The sequence below is a fragment of the Necator americanus genome, chromosome II, assembly GCF_031761385.1.
Source record: "Necator americanus strain Aroian chromosome II, whole genome shotgun sequence".
Lineage (NCBI taxonomy): Eukaryota > Metazoa > Nematoda > Chromadorea > Rhabditida > Ancylostomatidae > Necator > Necator americanus.
In genome coordinates, this window is record NC_087372.1 from 33,853,427 (window position 1) to 33,879,681 (window position 26,255).

The 26,255-nt window shown below is 39.4% G+C and overlaps 3 protein-coding genes across 7 annotated transcripts; 2 read left to right on the plus strand and 1 right to left on the minus strand.

Moving 5' to 3' along the window:
- Positions 1 to 1,298: 1,298 nt before the first annotated feature.
- On the minus strand, positions 1,299 to 5,059 carry RB195_020336 (uncharacterized protein; the record flags this gene model as incomplete). 2 transcript variants are annotated; one of them, XM_064188588.1, is made up of 13 exons in its annotated part: positions 1,299 to 1,397; positions 1,683 to 1,770; positions 1,945 to 2,006; positions 2,789 to 2,917; positions 3,027 to 3,155; positions 3,215 to 3,382; positions 3,606 to 3,745; positions 3,798 to 3,919; positions 4,038 to 4,144; positions 4,202 to 4,297; positions 4,361 to 4,471; positions 4,539 to 4,685; positions 4,961 to 5,059. In XM_064188588.1, 13 exons carry the CDS (start codon positions 5,057 to 5,059, stop codon positions 1,299 to 1,301), a joined length of 1,497 nt encoding a protein of 498 aa, XP_064044468.1. The 2 variants fall into 2 exon arrangements, with proteins under 2 accessions (XP_064044468.1, XP_064044469.1); XM_064188587.1 differs by lacking the exon at positions 4,961 to 5,059 and having other exon boundaries at positions 4,539 to 4,676.
- A 1,658-nt stretch (positions 5,060 to 6,717) lies between these two features.
- On the plus strand, positions 6,718 to 13,015 carry RB195_020337 (uncharacterized protein; the record flags this gene model as incomplete). 2 transcript variants are annotated; one of them, XM_064188589.1, is made up of 18 exons in its annotated part: positions 6,718 to 6,786; positions 7,054 to 7,131; positions 7,220 to 7,321; positions 7,388 to 7,552; positions 7,610 to 7,783; positions 10,390 to 10,495; positions 10,553 to 10,728; positions 10,852 to 10,945; positions 11,053 to 11,126; positions 11,337 to 11,417; positions 11,486 to 11,581; positions 11,633 to 11,750; positions 11,825 to 11,901; positions 11,968 to 12,085; positions 12,230 to 12,349; positions 12,459 to 12,543; positions 12,663 to 12,831; positions 12,908 to 13,015. In XM_064188589.1, 18 exons carry the CDS (start codon positions 6,718 to 6,720, stop codon positions 13,013 to 13,015), a joined length of 2,010 nt encoding a protein of 669 aa, XP_064044470.1. The 2 variants fall into 2 exon arrangements, with proteins under 2 accessions (XP_064044470.1, XP_064044471.1); XM_064188590.1 differs by lacking the exons at positions 6,718 to 6,786; positions 7,054 to 7,131; positions 7,220 to 7,321; positions 7,388 to 7,552; positions 7,610 to 7,783 and adding an exon at positions 10,036 to 10,107.
- A 4,046-nt stretch (positions 13,016 to 17,061) lies between these two features.
- RB195_020338 (uncharacterized protein) lies at positions 17,062 to 26,146 on the plus strand (the record flags this gene model as incomplete). Of its 3 annotated transcripts, XM_064188592.1 has the most annotated exons (13): positions 17,062 to 17,098; positions 17,454 to 17,594; positions 17,772 to 17,884; positions 18,811 to 18,939; positions 19,000 to 19,203; positions 19,558 to 19,680; positions 19,760 to 19,891; positions 19,954 to 19,996; positions 23,390 to 23,476; positions 23,620 to 23,690; positions 23,968 to 24,114; positions 24,203 to 24,318; positions 25,963 to 26,146. In XM_064188592.1, the coding sequence occupies 13 exons, from the start codon at positions 17,062 to 17,064 to the stop codon at positions 26,144 to 26,146; spliced, it is 1,527 nt and encodes a 508-aa protein (XP_064044472.1). The 3 variants fall into 3 exon arrangements, with proteins under 3 accessions (XP_064044472.1, XP_013307095.2, XP_064044473.1); XM_013451641.2 differs by lacking the exons at positions 23,390 to 23,476; positions 23,620 to 23,690; positions 23,968 to 24,114; positions 24,203 to 24,318; positions 25,963 to 26,146 and having other exon boundaries at positions 19,954 to 20,049; XM_064188591.1 differs by lacking the exons at positions 17,062 to 17,098; positions 17,454 to 17,594; positions 17,772 to 17,884; ... (3 more) ...; positions 19,760 to 19,891; positions 19,954 to 19,996 and adding exons at positions 22,193 to 22,203; positions 22,272 to 22,327.
- Positions 26,147 to 26,255: the final 109 nt, after the last annotated feature.

The window sequence follows — 26,255 nt, forward strand, 5'->3', positions numbered from 1 at the left end:
CTGTAGTCCACATGTGGACTACAATTGTTTTTTTTAAATTTTTTTTATGTAGCTATATTTCCACTTTTTCTTCTCGAATAATTAAATCGTACCTAAATGAAGCTATACACTGCGTGGTTTCGAGAAATCTTTTATTTTTAATTTTTAATGCCATTAACAATAACATGTGGGCTGCAGTCGCGGTTGGTATTTTTCCCAATGACGCGATTGTCGTCAACGTGTTTATTGGTTGAGTCATCATTACACTCGAGTTATCCCACAGATTTCTCCAATCTCCCATAATCTCCTGCTGTCGCCAGAGCGAGCCTACGGTAGTTCGAACTACTTGCACTTCCAAGTTGTGCACGAAAATTTAGAAAAATGAAAGCACCCAGCTCCATATTTCCTCAAATTTTGATTCGAGGCATTTTGCGCTCATCTCAATCGCTAGTAGTGAAGTGTCTGACCACATATTTGAACAATTACCAGGATGTTTTGACGTTATTCGGATAAACGGATGGAACGCATTCGATCATATAAGTATTTCTCCTTTGCTGTGGAATCTTATTCATATATGTTTTGAAGTTGTGTAATGTGTCCATGTTCCCGTTTTCTTTCAGCTGATTACTTTGAAGAAAAAAATCAGAATGGAGTTTCTCTAGAAAAGAATCACTGACGCTTTCATTGGCACGTAAAGCTTAATCTTCACCGACTATGCTGCATTTTTCTGAAGAAAAACTCTAGTGTTACGAGATAATGAAGTAACTGTTTGAGTAACTCTCACCTTCTAAGCAGTAGCGGCTGCAAGATTTTTGGTTTTGCTTTTTCTAATTTAACTTTCTTTTCTTTTGAGATGAGGGCGCAACAAGAAGAGTCAAGCGCTGAAATGATGCGAATCATCCGTGTGATTCGAGGGAAATATCAAAAATGAACTCAACCGAACGAAAACGTATACGCAAGAAATGGTAAAAAGCTAAAAAGGGATGGTTGAGGTGATTCGGGAACAAGTTCTTGGACGATTTCTAATGAAAAATATCTCCAATGCAACCCCCATCCTTCACCACTTCTGTTCTGGTCGAAACTAGTCTGATCATTTGGTGTACCAAACTATTATTTGTTTGGCTTCATCTGTACTTATTTTGTTCAATAAGGTATTTCGTGCGGTTCAACTGTGACATTTAAAAATTGTTTGTTGTTCCGTTCAAGATTAGGGCTAATGTCATCAATTCTTCTGTAACATGTGCAAGAGATTCAGAACATATTTATGACTATATTGGCAATTAAACCCGTGGACAAAAACAGAATCAAAGCAAGAATAGCTAATCAAAATAATCTTCTATATCAATTTCTGGATCCAGAAAGCTGTCTTCGATCCTTTCGAGATCAGTTCTATTCAGGATTAAGTTCTCAATTGTTTCCTGGAATAATAGAAATCCTTCACGCACCGAGAAAACGTCCTACACACAGAATCAGAATGTACCAGCTGCACACATCTCACATAAGGAGAAATAGTCTCTTTATGCCTTTCACAATCAAAATTCTTTTAAAATCAATCACTTTTTAAAAAAATCAAAATGCCCGATGACTGGATGTGAGTTGAGAGTCCCATTTCTTCCTTGTTGTTCGTAAAGAAGAACAGAAATTATATTTTGTGTACAATTGCATGATATATCGAAATAGTACTCTAAGGTCTATCGATGTACCTCTAGATCAGTCTCGCCCACCAGTACAGCTCCAACTACTTTGTGATTAAACATGATGCATTGAACAAATTGGTCATCCTTAATTATCCTAAATAAAATATTATATAAAAACTATGTACAAAAGTACTAAAATATTACAACGTACTAATACATATTATGGAATAATAATGTAAATAATTCCAAAAGAGTACACTATCAAATCTAAGTGAGGCGAAGTGAGCTGGTTGTAAGAAAATTGAATGAATGATCACAGAAACCCTGCCTTTCTATCGTATACCATCCTTCAGGTTGGTGTTCGCCTTTGAAATCACCAAGAAAAACGACCTAAATGATTAAAAGAGCAATTTCCTACTTATAGTACAGACCAACAGATAAAAATATGCACAGCAGTTGTAGGCTAAGCGTTGAAAATAAGTGATTCTTAAGTAAAATAGCCTGTATACACCTGAGCGTCGCAACAATAAACTATATTTTAAATTACTAGTAACTAGTAACTGGTAGTAGTAAGGATAGTAACTGGTTTACGTGAGTTACGTAAGTAAGTTTTACGTTAGGACCTCGTACGTTTTACTCAGAAAAGAGGGTGCGGGTGCACAATGCAAGTACATTCAGGTAGATGAAAATACTTCTCTACCAAGGTTCGGAAACAATTTTTGCCCGAGCGTACTTTAGTTTTTTTATAGCATCTAAAATATATATCACCGTAGGCCATATTTTAAGGATGAAAAAACATTGGAATTCTTCTAGAAAATCTTTCAGTCAAAGGCAGGGACCGCTCAGGATAAATACAGCGCATGGTGTGGTCATGTTAAGCTCAATCTACGATTAAGCATATGTCCGTAAACGACATTGCAAGAGCAACAGTTGTCCCTTTCCGTCGTCACAGTCTGACGTATTCTGTAAGGATTTGTGAGGGGAAGACAATCGGTTTCCCTCATTTCCCACATGACTGCTTAGCCGTGTTTAAAATGTTATGTCAGTCGTTAAATTTCTTTATAAACATGAAAGAATCAAATACTCTATCCTGTGGCGGTTTTCTCTTGTAAAGGGTACGAATTTTTCGCGGCAACTACAAGTGAAAACCAAAGTTCAAGATCCATCCTTGCCTTAAAACCGAAGAAAGTTGTTGTATGAGTGAACAGCTCAAAACAAAAGTCGGTGTCGATATCTCCGTTCGCTATCATTGATCTCCCGCAATAATCACCCATTTGCCTCGCTTGAGTCCATAGACGCATCTGCAAGTGTAACACTTGGAGTTATTGTGTCGATGTTTCTCTTCTATCTCTACAAAATCGAGGAATTTCTGATGTTAACTTCATTTGAGAATATTTCATTAGATCAAACCTGTTTCCAAAATTCTGAAGGTGCACTCCATTCAGGAGAACAAACGTCACCACATGCGTACACGTCGGGAATAGAAGTCCGCAGAGCATCATCAACGACAATTCCACCGTCAGCGGATGATACCTTCAACTAAAAAAAGAGGATGGAAGAGAATAAAGAATATGAATTAGAACTGTCTCAACAATTACCTCATTACAATTTTGCTTCCACACTTTGACTGCCGGAATTACTCCTGTTGCCCATATAACGAAATCACAATGAATTATGTTGCCATTCGTAAGGCACAAAACCAATCCATCGCCCTCGTCCTTCACATCGCTCACTTCGGCATTACGAATGACATCGACGCAACGATCCTGCAATTATCCCGAATGATTTATTATAACTTACTTTTTCCACTGTGGGATACGTGTCGTTTTCCTTTTTTTTGGAAATGGAATCGTTTAGCAATGTTATCGTCTTGTCATCGATTAAATGTTGTGAATAACATCCGCGATTTCTGTGCGCAAACGTTCATGATGCAACGAAAAAAATAAGTAGTAAAGTAAGAAGTTCTTAATAGAATTTGCATCCCATCACCTGAATATTATCCTCAAAAGATAAAGCAGATATCCAATCGGGTCCCAGTGCGCAACCTGCAGCATTTCGCGCATCTTCTTTGGCGACAGAGTTGTCCAATGAGTATCTAAGTCGTTTCAGGACACCAGCGTTCTTCGCCCCTAAAACACTTCCGTGTAAATTCAGTGAGCGAGTTTAACTCTATAACCGTACCTTCAGTTCGACCCATCTCCATTCTTTTCTGAAAGAACTCCGCAATTGCAGGATTGAAAAACACTGAGGAGATTGAATCATCACGGATTATCCATGTAATTGCGACACCTCTCATTTCAAATCTAAATCCTGAGCAGTGATGGATAGCACCTCAGAAATGGATGAATCTTATCTAAGAAATTGTCTACGAGAGAAATTACATGATTAAATCTGTGTCTATAAGAAATATCACTTACTCACACTACTTCGGTGGCGATACCTCCGTTTCCAACAACTGCAACATGTTTGGCACCTTTTAAGCGACGTTGCAGCTCTTCAGCAGATTCCGTATCTCGGATAGTGAGAACCTAAATAAGTTGGAACGTTCTAAGAAAGAAAAGCAAGAATATTGTCGACAAAATCACCTTTTTATTGTTAAAAGGTGTGATTGGAGCTGCACCCGTAGCAATACACAGTCGGTCATACTTCACAGGTTCACTATGATTGGTAAGATGTAGCTCCTAGTATAGGAAAAGTATCAGAACTGTAAATTAATATGGGGAACTGATACAATTCTAAATTACCTTCTTTTTATAGTTCCATCCGGACACATCAGCTTGAATGAAACTGAAACGAGGATCGTCCGAAACCGTTTCATCCTCGCAAACGTCAAATCGTTCGGTGAAATGACCAATCTTTAAGCACAACAAATTGCTTTGACGTAAAATTGGATAACTCTCAACAAGCAATAAATACACCAACCCTTCTCCACTGACGGACCGTCTTAACGCGTTTACTTGCGGACACTAAAACAACGTCATCAGACTCCGGTAATGACTCTAAAAGTCGTTTCGTGCAGCTTACACCAGCAATTCCACCGCCGACAACCACATAGATCATCTCACCTGTCTGAAAAATAGAGCAGTATTCGTCTAGAGAATGAGATATGCGATAACTGAATCCAGAATTAAAGGAAATCTCCAGATTTGAGGTGATAAAGTGACGTAGGAAAGAGTTTTACGATAAAATCGGAAGAATTTTCATAGGAGAGTATAATTTAACTCACAAATGGCGATGTGGCCTAGTTCAACTAATTAAAAAGCTCTGAGCGGACATAACAAGTAATCACTGAAAGCGGGAAGTGGGAGAATAGTATTGACTTCATAAAGAAGCTTTCATAGTACCGGTTTCACGAGCTTGAACAAATCAATCCTTTGAATTACGGTATGTGTGAGCATAGAGGTGGGATTGAAATTATGGATGTCATTTGAAAGTGTTTCCATGATCTACTACCAGCTGTAGAATCGTCAATCCCGCTTCTGTTAGATTGGGACGGACCCGTGGGTTCTTTTATATTATTCTGAAGTTACGATCGTTACCTTTTCAGAATTTCAAAAAACTGAAGATCAGATGGAACATATCCGAAGGACGATAGAGAAGGTCGGTCGATGCACAAATGCAAAGCGATAGCACTTAACACTACGTAATAGCTCATTAACGGCACGAGGAGAAACTAAGAGATACACGAGCAGTTCAAACACATTGGATCAGCAACTCACTGCTTCAAATGCGCTACAGTAAAATGTAACTGAAATTGAACTGAAATTATCGTAGAAAAGCCTAACTGACACAATATTCGTACAGTAGTTACAGAGACTAGGCAGTGATTAAAAGGTCGAGGTAAAAAGCAGAAACAAGTGCTTTTTCTGCCGCTGCTCTTCCCTCATTTCAGGAAAAGGTGACCGTTTAATGAAGAGGCAACAACGTACCCAACTCAATATGAACGTGATATTAATCTATGTCACTTTGGCAGCTTCAGAATAGTTTGAGATTGAAGTAAAATGACCATCACCGACTAGGTAAAATAGTGGAGAAGCAAGGGACCCTCAGATGAGCGCCTTCAATACGGATGCCTCCGTCTAACGAGCTGGATGCGGACTTCACAATGGCTTCAGCTCATTTCTCCCAATAATTGCCTTCAAACAGACAAGACTATGATTACAGATCCACCTCTTACCAAGACCAGGTCAAACCCTCCGCAAAAATAGGCAATGCGACACACGCAGGCCTCCCTGGAATTTAGGAACACACTCAAAAATCCGCGTAAAATTCTGCGCTCCACGTGCAAAATCATCGCTACGCGCCAATGTTGTGATCATTTTGAGTTCTGGCGGCATGCCAGTTCTTCGGCGTGTGTTTTCGAAGAGGGGAGTTTTTTTTAGTTCTTAGTTGTTTCCATACTTATTTGTCGGCGTACACTAGTTGTTTTTGGTCTTATGCTTTTTTTCCACATTTGCCAGCTTGTTTTTTTCGCGTTCTTCACTTGTACATTTGGCTCAAGAATGTGAGGTAAATATTCTGGTTTGGAATGGTTTTTTCTTTTTTTTTTCCTCACAGTTCTTATGACAATTAAACTGAAGGTATTGTTTCGTTGTTTCGTCCTTTTATTCTCTAGTCATTCTTATTTGGTCATATTCTTTCCTCACATTTAAATTAGAAAAAAGGAAGTTGTTGTTGTATCATTATCATTATTTTCATGTAACATTTTTGCTTATTTTAGTACCTAGGGGTGGTTTAATGTTTATTGGTCGTCTTCTTCACTTCTGACTATCTCATTTATTGTTAGTACAGCTTACTTAATTTTGAATCTTCTATTCTTTTTTCTTAAATATCTTCTGAATATTGTATTGGAAATTCTTCTGTTCGTCATTAAATCACTAAGTTTTCGGACTCTTCCCATCTATCAATTGCATCTACTTTCTTATTTTTTTCCAAAATTTTAATTGCTCTAACTTATTGTATTGATTCCATCACTTACAAACCTGGAACTTCAACATTTTCGTTCACCTCCCCGTCATTCCTCTGGCTTCCTTAATTTTTTTTCCAAGTGAGGAGAATCATTTTATGTTTTGTGCATCTTTATGTTATAGATACTCATAACATGGATGTTTTGCATACCGATAGCGATAGTCATGCTGCAGGAGATACTCCTGTTACTAGTTCCTTTGAGGTAATCCCATTACTTTTATACTACACCTCATTTTCATAACATTTTATTCATTCTAAAATGCTGACCGATTTACTACATCGAAATATTTCTAATCTCTATATTACCTGCTAAATTTGTATATACATTTTGTGGTGTTGGCTGCATTCACAAAGTTGAAGTTGAATTGACTTGATTATCATATTTTATTTTCCTTAATAAGAGTGTTGTGTATTTTTTAAAGTAGGATTTGGATTTCTTTTTCAACCCAAAATGTATAAATTTGTTTAGAAACAGGAGTCTTTCGCATCTGATTCAGTAGTTGTAGAGCCAGTAACTGAGGAACCATCTGAAGAGAAAGGACCAGAGGTAACTAGCCCTTGCCTCATTTCAAATATGTTCATTGTAAATAAGACAACAAATTGGAATAGAATAACGAAATGTTTCATTTCTTCAGGAACAGCCACAAATTGAAATACAAGAAGAAACGTCAACAGAAATGGAGGTCACAGAAATCGAATCAGAAGGTGCCCATGGAGAAGAACCGCATATCATAGAGGTACGTTCTTAATCTCCTCTCATTCAATATAATTAACTAAAACTTACGAGATACTTAGTTGTTCAGATAAAAGAGACTTTCAAAATCGAAGTTGAGATCAAATCAAGAGAGGTATTGGAGAAAACTTCTGAAATTGAGCGGCAGGAAGAGACACAACCGATTGATACAGGTGACGAGATCGAGCACGCCCACAGTCAGTCATACGAATCCTCAAAAGATGTTGAGATGGAGGTCTTGTTATTAAGTCTGTCACATCTAAGGAGTGGGCACTAATTATAAATCTCTTAGTCTGAGATACAGTCAGAAGAATCAGCGGAAACGGGTAAACATGAGCAAGATTTTAAAGAGGAGAAAGAATCAACACCACCAGTTGAAGAGGAGGAAGAGGTGGTGGCCAGAACACCCAGAACTAAAAAAGGACGTAAACCTAACGCTACATCAAGGACCACTGAGCCTCCTAAGGTTTGTCTCACGTTTGGTTCATTGCAAGATCTTTGAATAAAGGAAGTGACAATGATCTAAGGATTCAGGAAGAGAATACGCACTATTCCTACTTTTCGTCTTTCCGATGTTTTTTTTTTCATTTGTTCACCATAGTTTTTCTGCATTAAAAGGAAATTGATAGTAGCGTATGTTGTGGTGGATAGTTACAGAACCAATGCAAGTTATAATCAAAAAGAGAAAAGTGTAAGAGATGGGCTTGAATAATCTTGGTTCGAAAATTCAAAATGAAACTGTGTGGCTAACAGATCACAAAGCAAGGAGGAATCAGATAGTTTTGATAGGTGTCTTCGAGAATTAACTATGAATCAGACAGCAATTAACACACAACGTTGACGGAAGAAAGCAAACCAATCAATTAACTTTTGGTTAAATGAGATTCGTGTGAAAGAAATCCTAGGAAGAACGCTAATACTCGTCAAATAACCATGTAAACTTCTCTTTACAAGTGAAAGGGTGATTAGATAGAGTTCACGTTTTTACTTATAACAACTAGACATCTCCTACCATATTCCTCTGATTCAATACATCTAAATTAACTGTCATGCGTATTTGTGTTTATATTCAGATTATGCAATTTCCTAAATTTTCTTCTAATTCTAATTTTTTTCTGCCCTATAACTTTTTTCTAGGTAACTAACAGGTTTTTTTTATTATTTATTGTCTTCCAATTTTTCAAGCAGGCTGAAAATATTCATTTTGATTCATTAACTTTATTATTATTTATTAACTTTTTTAACTAATGAGTAGGCGGTTTCTCAGAACTCTAACGGTTTATGCAGACAGAACTGAATTGCAGAACTTGACTTTCACACTAATTTATGTGTAGATGAAATCAACAAACTTCAGGAAGTTATGTCCATGAAACACATGAGGTGGATGATTATAGGTTATGCTAACCTGTGAAATCGCGATGAATACCGTCAAAATAGAAGTTACTGTGACTTTAATAGTGTTACTTTTCCAATTTTCACGTTTATGATCAAGTATTATTGAATAATTTGACCAGGTAAAGTGGATTTCTTTATTTATATCAATTCTATTCACGCGGTGAATTTGTCGATTTTCAAATCTAGGCCGACTAAAAAAGATGATATCGTCACTGTCAATTCTGCACAAAGAACAGTGGCTAACATCGAACTCCTCTTACATTAGGAAATAGATGATTGTTGTTGAAGACACTGTGAAGCATCAAGTTTTAGTTCGCTATGAAGAAAGAACATGAAAATTTAAGCAAAACGCTGGAAGTTTGCAACATCCCATAGTCGGTGTTCTTAAGAAATTTACTCATAGTCACTTAAGAATGCATCTTAGGTGTAAGATTCCGTTGTTGTCCTGCAGGATGTGTGGCAAACAAGCGGGGTAGTTTTTCACCAACTTTTCTTTTGCCTTTTCCTTATCAATTTGATATTGGTGACATTGACATGGAAGGATCTATAGCTTCTCTGAACTAACCAGCGCAGTTGCCTGATACGGCTAACTTCTAAAAGTTTCATAGTCTCACTTTTCAATCGATTTCAACCCTTCTATTGAACATTTGGATTCGTACTCACAAAAGCACCGATGTTTCATCCAGAGTAGCTGTGTGACTCGCTCATCACTGAAACAATCACGATACCAGTAGCTACCGGTAAAAATCATGATATCAAAGAATGTCATAATTTTTATTGGAATCAGGACTGTTTCAAGTCAAAAACTAAATCCCTTGTTACAAGATGAAAGATTGCCATAGTGAATAATGCCTGCAAAAGACAGACAGTTAATTGTTCAGTAGAACAATTCAAGAAGGCAGTTTTTCGATGTACTTAGAGTAGGAACTAAGTGGATCATACAGAACTGAAATAACTGCTTGAGAGAATGCTATGGAGTCCAAGTAGGTACACGATACGGTTAATCGGGTTAGGTGATTGGCGAGGATCAGGCCCAAACTAGTGACAATATAATTCGCAACTGATAACAGGAATCGGAACTAAAAAGGCACAAGGCAGCAATGAGATCACATGCAAGGCGTACGATTAGGAGATTACTAGAATACTGTATTTTGGATATGGATGTGAGCACACTGCGCACAGCATATTGGCGCTCTTTTTCAGTAGGCGTTGTTGAAGTGTCGTATCAGAAATGGGAATTTTCTTGTTTTTCCGCATAGGACGTGCTTTAGTCGGCAACTTTATCGGTTTTTCTGCTGTTGGGAATTGGTTTGGTGATTAACGATGGCACGCAAATCGAAACGGATCACTAAGAATGGGACCTCTTCACAGCTAGAGCAGAATAAAAAGGTTGAAGTGAGTGGATGCAATACATATGAAGTTGAAGTGATTGTTGATGGACTTCCTTTATATTATTATTTGTTTGCGCTTATTTTTTTTACACATGGCTGTGTACTGAACATGCTTTTGTTTGGTACTGTGCTGAAATATTTCCTAAAAGTAGGTTAGAAGTCTGTGAATGTTTAATTCTATTCCTGAAGTGTATAAGAGCCTTGGATGAATAGTCTGTCTTACAGTGTTGAAGAAACGATGCGGTTTTTTGAATGTATATTTTATCTAACGTGAAATCTATTCCAGACTGCCCCTACAACTGGTAGAAGAGGTCGTAAACGTAAAGTAGTCGAGGAGCCCGAAGTATCCACTCCCGCTAAAGCACCAAAAACACCAAAAACCCCCGGAAGAAGTTTGTTATTGTCAAGCAGAAGTCAGTCGTGTCAGGCCATAATATGAAGTATTTTAGGCCGCACCGCGCCAGCCAAGGTGAAATTGTCATACGCTGATTTTGTGTCGTTAGAAGTAGGAGATCGTGTCTTGTCTTGTGGTGAAGGTGAACAACTTGGTCATCCTGGTCGTACTACGACGAAAAAGCCAAGGAAGGTTGATATAGTGGAAGATGAGGAGTTGCACGTTGTCCAGGCGAGTTTTACGCTTCAAACTATATTTTGACTGAGCTTGTGTTGCTTTATTTCCCATTTTTAAGTGATGATGACGATTTTTCCTTACCATATACTCTCCCGAATAATTTTAAGCATCTTTAAGGCTGTGGCCGGTGGTGTTCACTCAGCACTTCTGACGTCTGATGGTGAAGTTTATATGTGCGGAATCAATGAACAAGGAACTGTCCCTGCCATTGGTTTGTATTTAATCCTAGAACACTTGCATGATTGCTTAAATTTGACTATCGACAACTTGTATGATTGTTTTCACTTACATATGTGATCCATTCCCAAATTTGTTTAGGAGTTGAACCAGAAGGCAGCACAGACAAATTCACCAAGGTTGAAATGAACGACGAGATCATGTCACAAGGAAAGGTGCAATTTATTCACTATAGATTCGTACATTTTTGTTTAAAATCATTCAAAATTTGTGATGATTCTAAATCTGTTTACGTTTGAGGATCAGCAGATGAGTTTTCTTGCTGATTTTTATTGTGGTTGCTATAATTATTTTTCAATCTCCTATATTTCCACGGATTCCATCAAAATTAATCCGTAAATTTTAGTCTTCAATGTTTTTTTAAGATCATAATGTTGGCAGCAGGTGCAAGCTTCACAGCGGCACTCACTGATAAAGGATCAGTAATCGCATGGGGGAACCTAAGGGTGGGTGCAGATTCCACTATCCTAAGCAATTTTTTTTGTCAGTTAAGTTACTGGAGTCACTAATTCAGGATACCAGTGGTGAGATCAATGTGCATCCGCTCCTGACAAAGATGAAGGATCATCCAGTCGTATTGATACACTACAAAAAGAGAGTAATCGTGAAGGTGAATAGATTTTTGTTATCCCCAAAACTCAGAGGTATTGTTTGTTTCTAGATCGCTGCTGGTGAGAATCACCTCGTTATGCTGGAGGAAGATGGTAAAGTCCTGACATTTGGAGACGGTAAAATGGGGCAGCTGGGAAGGAGTAAAAGGACTGGATCAATCAGGCCGCGTACGTTGCATGGACGTCTTTTTTCACTATTTATGGAGAAAAGGTTGCTTTAGTTGAGTATATATTTGTTTCAGAATATATGGTTGATGAGGATGGCAGATCACTGATTTTAATTCTGCAAGACAGGAAAAGAAAAGATATAGTTATTAAGGTAGGAACTTTATCCTTAGATAAAACAGTTATAAAGTTCTTGGAATTAAATATCACTTGGTTTAAGGACATACACGCAGGAGGTTACTGGACTATCCTTCTTTCTGACGACCAAGTTTTTTCGTTTGGTTTGAATAACTTCGACCATCTTGGTGTTCCAGTAGAAGGGGAAGCGCCTACTGACGGTGAATCTTTCCTTCATTTACGCGCTTTAGTTCGGTGACAGAACGAATAAGGGAACTTTTAAACAGTGTCACAGTTATTTTAGTATAACTTTTAATAATGGAATTGTGTCTTCTCAATCTCGTCTTTCAGTATTCATGTTTCAGCCACTTCTGAAGACAAACGCGAACTTCGTATTTTTACGCCTGGTATAGCTACTGCATACTTAGGCCGACATTGGACCCATATCGATGGAGTTCAACATATTATAGCCCGTGATAGTGAAGGTATTCTTTATTATCTGTTTCTTTATTTGCTTTTTCTTCGTCGCTTCCTGAAACCGAACATTGAGTTTCGGAGCTCTTAATTTTATCGACTTCTATATTTCTGTTACAGGAGAGGTATTTGGTATCGGAAAAAACACAGACAATGCTCTTGGTCTCGGAACTTGGACTGGAAATAGCGATTCTGAGCACTGGAAGTGAGTTTACATCTTGAAGAAGCATTAACTCAGTTTTTCTCTAACCCTACAATTGATAAAACCTCTAGTTCATGTCCGAAGCTGAATCGCTTTTTTCATCATTTTGCAAAGTATTACAGATACTCCACGTTGGAGCGTGTCAAATTCCCAAAGGAGGCAGGAAAAATTGCGGGAACTACAGCAAAATTGGGTTGTTCTCTAGCTTGGACAGAAGACGGTCATGCGTATGCATGGGGCTGTGACACAAGCGGTCAGCTAGGCCTTGGTTTGAAAGATGATGATGAAAAGGTACTCTATCAACTGTGAATTTGCTCATTCCTTGATGCTCTTAGATAGTATTGTGCAAATTTGCGTCCCTGTTTAGGTTGTTCCTACCCCACAAAAGATTACTTCCGCCCATTTGGATGGCTTCAAAATCATGTCAGCGTCAATTTCGGATAATCATTGTCTATTCCTTGCCAAGAAAGCTTGAAAGCCGACTCATTAAGGCGAGTCCTGAGATCTAACTGTGTGCAATAATTCCTCCAGTGTTTAGATCTACATGACTTGAACTGTCAGTGCTATTATGTTGTGAATTCAGCTTCGTTAATATGCTGCCATTTGTTTATTTGATTGTGTATATTATAGTGTCCTGTGTATATCATTATATTGACTCGCCACCCATGCGAGAAAACTTTATTCTTTTTTATTTTCATACCGGCGCATTTTCAGTACCGAGTTAGAGTAGCTGTTGAAATGTTTCTGCCTTTGAGTTCCTCCTCTCAGTGGCTGTTTACCTCATATCTGCCGTACAATTTCGGAAATAGTCGAGCGTACCATGTATTTCATGTTATTGTTTTCCTCAGTATTTGTGCACGTTTTGTTCTCAAAGGCGGGCACTGAGAGATTGACGGTAGTAGTTGGATAGTTCCGGAAGGTACATATTGCACATGGTATTCCCTCTGATACTCCTCCTCATCCCGTAGTTGACGTCACTTATACGTCGTGTTTAGTATAAGTTATACTGAGATGTTGTTGGGTCTGTTCCCGCTAGATGGAATCTCGATTGTTGTATGGAGATATTGTTCATTAAATCATTAAATCGTCGTATAATTGTGAATGTGCTTATTGTAGTGAGATACTTCGTGTGTTTGTAATGTTTTCTTTCTAAGTGTCGTTGTAACGCAGACATTTATTGAAAGAAATTTCTGAAGGATGTGTAGATATCCTTGAGGATAATCCTTGCATAACATCTTTGTATAAGTATTAACAGATCTGTGGACACATCCACCTGTTCGTCTAATATCTTTCGTTTTCTTTCGTTGACGCAAAGTAGAAGCGTGAGTCCCCAAGCACAGGTCAAAGTAGAGGGCTGTTTCTGGTGGGAATTTGGCAATCACTGTATGAATTTTATGACTTTTTTGTGGAAATCAAATGTGGAACAAACATAGGGAAAATTAGGAACGTCAAAGGGTGCACACTACGATGTGGAGGGTGTTGGAATCCTCACAAGAATAGATACGGTTGGAGTGTAGTTCACTTGCATAAAAGCGATCACAGCCAATTCTTCTTAGTTGTCCAGAAAAACGAGGTGGGAAGCGGCGTTTTAGCACTGGATCTTCCTACGAGGCACCTAATTACGTTCCTCGTCTGCAAGAGCAGGTTACACGTCGCTTCTGCCGGTGAACAGCAGAAACGACGTCGAAGTCCGCTGATTTTCCACTCACTCGCCGCGTGAAAGGATCCGGTGTGACAAAGATGCGGCTCACACCGTAGTTCTGGATAATTAGGAGATTTGAGCGTGATTTTGCTCATAATCATGAACTACACCGAGCCACACAGCCCTAGACCTTGCACGCTGCCAGTACCTAGCCTCTTCAGGACATTACATCTAGTTATTTATTATTCCGTGTAGTTTAGACGATAGTGTCTGTGTTGTTAAGAACCGTGCGCTTCCAACGTGAGGCAACATCAGGGAAAACGACTTGAAGTGTGGTTGTGTAAGCGGCAGTGTTGTAGTGGTTGGCATCGAGGGAAGCCCTCCCTAGCGCCATTCATCGTCGCATTCCAACTGAAGCTAGCGATGGTCCGACCTCGATCCCAACTTCTACCTCCACCGCGCCGCTTTGAGCGCACCCGCTTACGTAAGTTCACCGATCTTCAGGACACTTTAAGTTCAGTTAATATAGCTGTCGTGGTCGTGAAGTGCAGTTCAAATACCGGCCCTTATAAGTTGTATCAGTGGGGCCGCGTATGAAAGTCTGATTGCTACCTGAGTGGCACTGCTTTCACTAAAAGCAAAAAGGTACAGTCGTCTAGCAAACCGCCAAAGCCCTAAAGGGTCAACTATATGAAGGAAGCATGGATTCTTTGGGAACGACCATATGTTTCGTTACGCTGAACTGCCGAACACTGTCGAGTGACCTCCAACAAACCGCCCTATCTCCGTGTGCCGTTCGTTGCACTGCAAAAAACACCCATGAGAGCATCGAAAATTACGCAATATACTGCGGAGGTGCTAATGAGAAGAAAGTAGGTGACTGCCCGATAGCTGTGAGGAACGATTACAACAACCTGGTGGAGGTGGAACAACAACAATTTGGGTGAACGTCGTCTGGATGCGTTTTCGTACGACTGCGGGATCGCAGAGGACGCAAACTCTGGGTCGTAAGTGCCCACGCACCTACGGAATTCGCTGATGACAACAATAAAGACGTCATCTATGTTGAACTCAGTCCGTTGATGCCTATAATACCCAGCTAGCAAGTGGTCATTGTCGGAATCAAGACGAATGCGAAGATAGGACTTGAATGACAATCCGTTGTGCTACGAATATGGCGCTATCCAGCGAAGCGCTCGTCGGATAAATAACAGTGACTCTCTGGTCGACTTATGTGAGCGGACGGGCCTCATAATCGTTCCGACGTTTAAGATGAAACATTTACACAATTGGCTTACGTGGCAGGAATCAACCCTTTTAACCCCTGAAGAGCAGTGCAACTGGAAGATGAGGAGTCTCGTACTTCAGCTCGACTACGTTCTTACGACGTACATTCGTCAGTAGGATATCCGAGAGTCTAGAGCTGTTTGGGACGTCGCATTCGACACTGACCACCGTTCAGTTCTTCTCAGCTTCAAGATACTATTCCAAAAGAAAAACCGATTAATTCCTCTTAAACAAAAATCGATATGGCAGGACTGAAGGGCAAAGAATGCTGAATGAAATTTCGCTGACGTGCGTCTGTTCATACTAGATTAGGGAACACAAAGAAACCTTGCGATGGAGATTCTTTCACAAAGTCTATCCAGGATGCTGGAATGGAAATGCTTCCGTTCTAATACCTCAGAATAAGTTTGCCTTTGCATCTGTGGAAACAAGATCCACGTACAATTCTGTATGTGCCGTCCGCAGCAGTTGTAATTTAAAGCAGAAAAAGCGTCTGGGAAGGAAGCTGCATCGTCAACTGCAACAAAACCGCGATGACGAGTGGACGTCGAGAGCGAAGGAGTTTGAAAAGGCGTGGGATGACAAGAAACCATGGAAAGCCTATGCTTATTAAAGCAGTATAGCGGCAAGACGAAAATATGTTCTCCAGCCCTCAACACTGCGAATGGAGTTGTTGTCGGTGAAGCAACCGTGTCTATTTCGAGGGATCACTTCAAGAACTTGCTGAACTGGCAGGCGCCACCAGCTCCTGAAGTTGAGGACATCCATAGACTGAGATATGGGGTTCGGATAGGGGATAGGGACCACGGACCGAGCTGGAGGTTCTGGTCTGTATCTAGAGGTTGAAGAATGGAAAATCTGGTAGAGACGACGAAATTAGCGCAGGAATGCTGAAATATCTTATTCCGCTTAGAATTCGTAAGAAAATTTGTTCTCGTTGGAAAAATAGAACCTAGAGGTTATATGCTTTGCTAGTAAAGGGAACCTGCGATGCAAAGATGGCTCTGGAGAAATCAGTCCTCATATTCGTAGTACCCAACAATTACCCGTTAAGTCAAGGAACTATTCTTAGCTGGCCGGATCACAGCTGCTTACTGCTGAATCCACTTACGATTCTATGATTAAATACACATTTGAGAACTTCTTTACCGCTTTATACGTTTCCAGCGAACAAGCAGCTAGAATCTAACGAAAATCGATACGACCCCGACTAGTCTCCATCGCTGCTTTCTGGTTTGTGCGTTTTTATAGAGATGAGATAACTATCTCTTTGTAATCAGTTGAATTAGACCTAAAATGCATTTAAATATAAAAGATTGAATATAATTATTATAATTTTAATTTACTCTCGTATCTCTTGCGCGTGTTATCCGCAATGTAACCACCTGCCCGGTTTCCAGTCGCAGCAATGGTCTTCGGTCCTCGATTCGTTGTGACTCCACAAAATACCCCCAAAAATTTCATAAGAATTCCTTTGCTTAGAGTTACTTCTCTGGATTCTATCGTTCTCATGATTTTTCATGCGTCTTCTTGTGTTACTTCTTTCCATCTCTCAATATTCGAGGATTCATTGAAAATGATTTTTTTTACAGATGAGAGAGGCTGCCCTCCTGTTGGTACTTTTTGTAGGTGAGTTTTCTTTCGTATAAGAAGGGGAGTGCTTGTAGGTTCCAATAATTTTTCAGGGATGATTTGTTGCTTTTTTATAAATATGTATTAGTAAGAACAATTGAAGTGGGAATAACAATGTCTGTCTGTATGGTTTTTTGTGTCATGTGACAGTTTATAGGAACAGAAATTTTGAGTTTTTTTCTAAGAGTTGTACTCTAGAACTCGGTAAGACTTGCTGGGAAAGGGTTAGAGTTCTTGAATACTTTCCTACCCGCAGAATTTTAATGTTGGCACGATAATCAAAAGTGCTAAAATTATCCCTTCACATTTTCATACTTTATGCGAAAATAAGATGTAATTCGTATCTTTTCAGCATGTTCGGCCTCCCATCTCAAATTCGAATCTCTTCCGAAAACATTGAAGTTAACGTCGGCGTCAACATCCCAGCTTCGAGCCAGTTATTTGGCTAAACTGAACGCTGTTCTTCTCGGACTTTCAACTGTTCCAGTGCCAGGTATTTGTTTACCTTTTTTGTTTGCAATCTCGTTTTATATCTTTCAGAATGACTGTATTCGTTTGCTTTTTTTCGTGCCAATTTCCATGTTTGTACGACCATCATTCGTTACTGTAGAACAAATAATGCCTTATTCGTATCTTGTACAAGGAGGTTTCTAAAGATCCCTCTTTTCAGGATTTGACGTCGAGTCTGACCTGTTCTCTCTTCCCCGAGCTATTGCAGTTGTTCATATTGAGGGCCTGGATGCGCTGAAAAAAGACGATTCTAAGGCATACAAACTAGAGGATGTGAGCAATGAAGCAATGCAATGAGCAATGAGCATTGTTCTGTGAACCTTTCATCATTTATATGTCATTTCCTTCTGAACTCCTCAATGATAATTTAGTAGCATCGTCACGATAGTAAATGAGCGACTGACTTTGCTCTAGTGCTACTGATTGGGTCTTTGCAGTCTTTTTCCCTTTTTCGGAAAGAAAGTTTATTAAGTTAATTTTTTTAAAATTTGATAGGTATAAATCAAGGATTAACAGTGTAGTTACCATCACTATCAGCCAAACGTGAACACTTAATAGGCAAAACCTCCATTCCATTCTTGCAGAAGGAGAGTGACTGTGGTGACAAAAAGTCGTTGAGTATGTTTTTGACGTCATCGAAGTATTTTAATTTTTCCTCGCTCTGATGCTGCTTAGGGCCCGGAATAGGTGATAGTCGAATGGGGCGTCATTCAGGCTATAGGGAAGGTGGTCGCCCAGCCCAAGTCTCGCAGGAATTCATGCAGCGGTGCGACTTTGAGGCATTTTGGGCGTTTTTCGCGCGTTGTATCAGCCAGCCTTTGAAGTTACTTCACGTGGAGATCGACGTTGATTGTCTGATTACCATTCTAAGCAGAATACCTTAGGAAAACATCAAAAATGGGGAAAAAAGATATGTAAAGACCCAATAATTCTTACTTCTCATACACTCCATGCTTGCTGACTCACTTCGAACTCCCAAAAGTGTACAGGATTACTGAACCTTACATGAGCTTGACGTCTGCATCACTCACTTGAATTTCGGTGCCTCACACGTACTCACTTTATAATGTTTGCACTTTTCCAATCGACTGGTGATCACGGTCTTGCAGACGAATGTGAGAGGGTTATTCATTAATTTTGTGCTATGTCCAGATCTTTCATAGTCCACCTTTTTTACGGATTATTTCACAAGTTTTCAGGATTACCTGGACCTGTCTTCTCTTGACGAGCAGTTAGCGAGCACCTTCGGGGTCGATCGGGAATTCGTAACGGCGGACAAGGAAGGAATTACCGGTTCGGATATTGCTCGAATTGCCAGTGAACAAAAGGTGGCGTTGTCTTTATTTACTTTGGTAGAAAAATACTTTCACATATTCTTTTCTTTTTAGGTAGAAGAAAAAATAAAAACAAAACTGCCTGATCTCCGCGATGAACTCCAGCAAATGTATCGTATAGCTAATGCAATTACTTCACAACAAACCAAGTTTGAGAAATCCAATGCTGCTGATGTATATCGTGTGACGATTAGAGGTATAAATGGGAAGAAACTGACTGAAGAGGACCGAAATAATATTCAAGACGCTATCGACAAGGTAAGGTGTGATAAGTTTCATTTAATGAAATTTTTCGAACATATGCTTCAGCGATGAGTGACGCGAGCAGGGTCCTACCTCGATCTTAACCACATTTTATACAGATTCTGTTGTGTTTTCATTCAGTGTCTGAGCTCGCTAGACAAAAAACTTTTGGATATACCCGTAATGTAAAATAAAGTATAGGAATTGGCTGACGTTTGTTTATGTTTACCAACTTCCGTAACTTAAACGTCCTAGGAATTTATCCTAGATGCTAATTTCTAAAAACAGCCGCATGTAATGCAAGTAGTAAGGAGTTTCACTGCGTCTACGCGGTCGATTTCAGAGCATTTAATGTTCATATATTTTAAGCTCAAAAAGGCTCTTTCAACTGTATATGGTGACCAAGTGATTGTCGAGATTGTGACCATTTCGAATCCCATAAAACACGCAGAACGACATCATGAACAGGAAACCGTAGTGCGCAGAAAAAGGGTAGGTTTATTTTATTTTATTTTATTTTTATTGCTGGATATATGTGTCCGGTGTTTTTTTCCTAACTGGAGATGTGCAGGCTGCCGAGTTGTCCGATACCGACAATAATCTGAAGACATGGCGTGAACAACTGAATGTGTATGTCTTCACCTCCACTGATTATCCCGCCATATTTGCAATCTTTGCTGGTTTGACTATAGTATTGGCTTTGGTAGGTTTTTTAATGCAAATTAAAATAGTAAATCTTTTTTTAACTATACGGTATGATTCTAGGCGGTCCTCTATACCGTGGTTGGAATGATGAGCATGGATCCAAGTAAGGACTCGATCATCTATCGTATGACAACAACACGAATGAAAAAGGCCTAATTCACAACAGACGAGTCGATTAACACACTTGTTTTCAAATATATTATGTTTCAACGATTTCTACAAGATAATTTCTAGTATAGAAATGTTAATAAATCTCGTAGATAGGTGATCTTTATCACTCTTGTTTTGTAAAAAAAAAAAAAAAAAAACAGATCAGTTGCTAGCAGTAGTGTTTTCGGAAGCTGAGGTTCCTTAATCATTTGTAGATGAAGAAAAGCAGGTGTAAAAAGAAAGCAATGGAGTGAAAACTCAACAGGACTAATGGATATTGTGTTCTTTTTGTGTTTCTCTATGAGAATAGTAAATAACAGGAATAGTGGATTTAGAAAAAATAAAGCTGATAGAATACACTTCCTTAACATACCAACTGTAACCTCTTTATCTAAAAAAAACTGTATGAGTGACCAGTAGAGGAAACGTAGAAAACACTGAAAATGCGATAATTAGAGAATCCAAATGGTTTCTTAGTTAGTTTCACGACTGAGCAGGTTCCATGCAGAATCGGCCTTATTAATCAAAGCATCGGTTATCTGGTATAAAAATTACTTATGAAAAGTTGAATGCAACGTTTTGATTCTGCTAACATATTGATGGGTTGAGGAATAAGTCGTGGGATTTTTTCAAACGAAAAATTTACATGGGCATAAAAACTATTCATACGATTTTTTATATCATTCAAAAGAGAATTCCACAGTACACAAAATTTCGTCATTCTGACTCTTAAATGTTATTCATTATTGTTCCTTTCAAGATCATTAAATTAGTATGTGAAAAGGACGAAAAGATTGACTGCTTTAGTTTTTTTTTTGTTTTGGCAATTGATCGAGGTGATAAGGCTACTGATGTTGCTTGTAAGATCTGTGCTGTGTATGAATAGAATCGAATGAGGCACGAGCTATTTAAAAAAGAACGAAAAAGACTTGAAAAACAAGAAAAAACATTTTAGAAACTAATGGGAAGCTTCAAAAAACTCTTGGACGAAGGGACGAAATCGTTGGAGATCGCTGAAAGAACAACAATAGAGAAAGAACAACATTAGAGAGTATGCTGTTGATCATATCGCTATAGCTTTCTTCTTCCCGGAGAAAACACAAGAAAACAAGATGACTCCCTTCCCATGAAAAAAAAGATCCTTCAGCAGGCGACTATTGAGTTGATCAATGTGTGATCCCTCTTCGAGATCAAAATACCCAGTTTTTTGAAGCGCGAAGACAAATGGCAAGCGCTACTTCCAAAAATTACTCCATTTCCATAGAACACCAATCTCAACTTGAGCGTTCTTGTCTTCACGATAATATTTGGTCTACGTTAAACCTTAATAGTCCGAAAAAATAGGAGTTTATGAGGTATTAAAATTCAATGATCCAGCTTTTTGGACTGAAGAATTCTCTTTCGAGAGATATCTAACATTTTGAAAATGCTTTTTATTTCTATGTGTATTTTTTACATTGACAAAAAAAAAACGCTCACAACTCACATATTTCTCAATCCAGTGGAATTATTGTTATGCAGCAAAACTTGAACTGACCTTTCTTCTAGAAACATCTTCGGGTGCTTCCACAGTTATGCTTCAAATCCAACTCAGAACCGTGAGAAAAATTTCTCTCCTGTAACCGTGATCTGCAAATTCAGGATGATTTCTCTCGAAGTTTCCAAAGCAAATGTATGCGAAAAACTTGAAGCAAGCGAGATATTGTCGTGAATTTACTTTTCAAAACTTCAACACATAATCTCTGATGGTCATACAATTTCGAGAAAATGAATACAAGCCGATCAATTGACATATTTTTAATGTGAGTTCGAGAAATATCCTCCAGCGTGGACAGGATATACAGTTCCGGTTTTCCCACCAAGACACTTCATAAAATATCCATCTCTACGGATTCTGATTATCTTACCTGATTGGTAATTTACTACTTTACTGCGGCGGTCACGCCCTCATCGTCATCGTAACTCGCGCACCAATTACCGTAGTCATTCGCATTCACTTCCTGTTTACTAGCTACTAATCTACTTGTTCGCTTTTCGTTGGCGCTCTTTGAAGACATCTGCGATTTCCGGAAAAGCACCTGTGCGCCGGCAACTTGAAAGTGTACTCAACGTATATAAACGGTATTTTCAGTGTGTAGACGACGTCAGCATGAATCTCAGGTAAGGAATTTTCGCTACACCTACACATGGCATTGAAGATGATTTTTCTTTGATGAATTTTACTTTAGATTAATATTCCTCTCATGCTTTTGGACCTTCAGTCTTCAGGTGCCGACAAGAATAGGTGAGAAATCATTGGAGAGAAGAGTAAAAAGAAAAGAAATACCCGGAAAACCGGGGCCTTTCGAGAAGTAACGGTGGTGGAAGAGCAGAAATGAAAACGTAGACCTGCTATTTCTGTATGAAGCCGAGTCATTTGTAGTCATTTTAGGGGTTAAGTTGGATAACAAGAGAATCTAAGAAAAAAAAATTAAGAATGTGTTTTTTGAATGCAACTCGCCTCAAGAATTTGGTAAAGTTGTTCCAGGTCTCGTTTGCGCAGTATCTATTTACATGAAGTTCATTAATTTAATGTGTATAGAGAGGTGTAGGGGCGGGTGTAGTGTAGCAGTTAGAGGTTCCGCTTCCTGCACGATCGATCGGAGGTTCGGATCCGGCCTGGTGCTCACCAAGCTTTTCAATCTTCCGGGGTCGATAAATTGGTACCAGACTTGTCTGGGAGGATGGAAACACTGACTTGACACATCGGCTAGCCCCGGCAAGTCATTTTATAGGCCAGTTACACGTTCGTAAACCTCAAACGATTCTGAATTGAAGTGAACGTGGGGCCGCATCCCAAACGGATTGATTAACCAGAAATTGATTAACCAGAATTGACCAGAAATTTTATCCTTTATCCTTTTAAAGAGGTGTAAACACCTACATTGTAGTAAATGTTACGATATGTCTGCAAAAATGATGGGAATTAGGAATAATTGGACGCATAAACGAAAGCAGAATTAAATTGGCTACTTTTTTGTGAATCCACTGTGCGCAACATTTTAAAATTACGGTAATTTATCTTTACCTTTGCAAGCTACAGGTTGTTAAATCAATGCTCTCTGCAAAAAAAAGCAGTTTAATTCTACTCTAAGATTGGTTTCAATAAACTAGTCTCACCACAAGTTTTTTTTATTTCTTCATTTGTTTTTGATAACATTTTCCAATCTCAAAATCCATTGGGGATTGTCTGATCTGTGGTTAAAACGGAAGTGTTTTACGGTTCTATGTAGGGTTATTCATTTATTTACATAATAATTTGTTTAGTGAGATTTTTCCCTCAAATTAAATAAATTTTCATCTTAAGGACAAAAACAATGTTGCAAAAAGACGATCTCCAGTGTTAAACAGAACCCCATCAAGGCGCAAAGTGACCAACAAGTTATTTCTAAAGGTAATCTATTATTTTGTGCTTTTATTTTTGGGAGCATTTTTGAAGGCAGTCGTTAAATATTTTAATTGTCCTAATCAAATAGAAACACCAATAAACTTTGGGCTGTTCGTAGTACAAAATACTCTACAGTAAAAACCTTTTAGGGCCCCTCAACGGGGACCGACGAAATCTCAGCGGCTCCAAGGATGCTGTAGTGAAGCCTCTAGGCGTTACGGTATGTTACTGATTGATATAGTCGGGTCAAAACGACATGAAACTCCATACGGTTGCGTAAGAAGTTGCATTCAATGTGGTGCGGTGGAGCGCAGCGATTAGGATAGAGGGGACCCTTGCTAGCATCACTCATCGCAAGAGTTCCAGATGGTCCCACCTCGATCCTAACCGCTAGATTATCGCGCCGCTTACTCTTAGTACAACGAGTTTCTTGTCGCATTGACTCGACTATGTGGATTTACGGAAAACTTGATGGTCGGTTACGGAGGTCATTTCAGAACATAAAACGATGCCCTGATAGTTGGTTACGGTTCCGGGAATCATGTTACTATATGGAACGAAAGCGGATGGATATGACTGAGGCAGAAGCGAACTGTCATCAGAAAGGAGCATCATTGTTTGTGGCGAATACAGTAGAGGAATTTGTGGGTTGCATGCTTTTAGCAGTACTACTTGTCGGTATCTTATATATCTATTATTTTTGTTGTCGTTTTTGATAAAAATAATTTTCAGGACCTCGTAATGAGATCGTCGTTGCTGAATTTCTGGTCATGGATAGGTATGGTACAGTTTGAGTTCATGAATCAACCAATCTGGCAGTCAAGTGGTGGAATTGAACCGTCGAAATTGTGAGTTCTATCCGATACTGTTACCGTAGTTCTGTGGAGATTGGTTCTGTAGAACCATCTTTAAAATAATAACCGAATTTTAATAAGATCCTATATTTTAATAGACGACAAGCGTAAACGGATTACTTAAGCCAGATGGTGAAAGACTACACTTTAACGTAGATTTTGGTTTTTTTTCTAAGGTATCCCTTACAAGTAAGCAAACTGTTTTGAAGTTAGAATGCCGATGGAACAAATCAAAGATGCACTTGCATGTTTCTGGAGCAAAGAATTTTCGGAACTAGCTTAGTTACGTTTTGACCCATTCCTGGCAGACAGTTTCCTTCGAACCCAGCAAGTATGGCGCGATCAATCCACACCTTTTTGTAGCCATTGCGCGTCCACTGTTGAGTTCGAGTGGAGATCTGGACAAGTTGAGCAGGGAGGATGTGTATTCACCGGGAAACCTGACCACACGAACCTTCCTACCAACCGGTGCCGTAACCACCAGCTAAAATCGGTCAACCTGGAGGGGCCCACTCGGGTAAAGGACCACATGGGTTTGTCGCGTCTGCCCGGATCGTCTACGGTCATGTGTACATTTCGGGGACTTGGGCACACACTTGGTGGTACTATGTCGTCGGAGCCCTTTTCGTCGGCTATGCGATATTCAGCATCGTTCGTTGCTCATCTATCCATTCTTCTATGCTTTGCCGCTTTTTGTTCGCACCCGCCCTCTTCCAACCCAAGAGCAGATGTCATCAACAATTCTGTCATATATCAATCAGATTTACTCTTTATTCAACATGGCGGAACCAGACCACTGATAGGATAAGTTAAGCGATGAGTTCAGCCGCAAATCTGACCAGCCTGACTAAGACATACATATGTAGATACGTCGTCAGCATCACTAGTATCCGCATTCACGGTAGTTCGTGGGAAGGTTTCCGCCTTCTCGCTAAATGGACGATGTTCCGACTTGAAAATTAGTATCCATGAAACAAGAGGGGACCCCAACAGCCTTTCCGTCATGAAAGCGGGAGGGTTCACGTTTTCTCGTCCATTTGAGCACGGGAAGAAATCAGACTCCCTCTCCTTCATAAATACGTACCCAGTGGACTTGGCCACACAAGTTCGGATTCCGAAACAATCGGGCCCGGAACCGCCGACTTTGACTGCGGTCCCCCAGCGGAATAAAATGATCCCACATAACCCCCTCATAAGGTATCAAAAACATTCGAATAACATGAAAAGATAGAGTGTCTGACGTTAATCAATTCGCCTGGGATGTGCCATCGCGTCCTCTTCGATTCAGAATAGTCTGAGGCTTACGAAAGTGTGCCTAATCTAGACTTGCGGGTGTTAGCTGATATCAAGTAAGTGGTTTTACCAATTTATCTACCATGGACGGTTGAAAGGCTTGGTTGGCACCAGGGCGGTTTCGAACTATCAATCGTGCAGTCACAGTGGAAGCTCTTACCGACTGCGTTAGACCCGCTTCATATACAAACATATTAAGTGAAACTCAGAATCTTTACAAATTTAAAAAGTGGTCGCTATACCTTCAGTAATGGCCATAATGTAAAGATTATTGTAACGAAAAAAAAAATGGGCTCACCAACAGATACAGGCAATTCTCACATCACCAGGAAAATTCATTTTTAGGAAATGGCTCGTTTCTCCGTACAGCTCCGGATTGAACGGATATACAGCAGCATCCGAATGTGTTGCGTATTACAACTCTGAGTTGAAGATCGCTTCCTATAACTACTTTTACCCTTGTCAGCTTCAATTTGGATCAATTTGTGAGCGAAACGCTTCGGTGATAAGCTTTTCATCCAATCAATAATGTCTTGAGCTTGTTTCCTAGCGAAATTCGCTTGAATTTGAAATTTTTCCCCGTTATCCACGAGTTGCGATGGAGAAATACATGATAGATGGGGAAAATCCTCTATTTT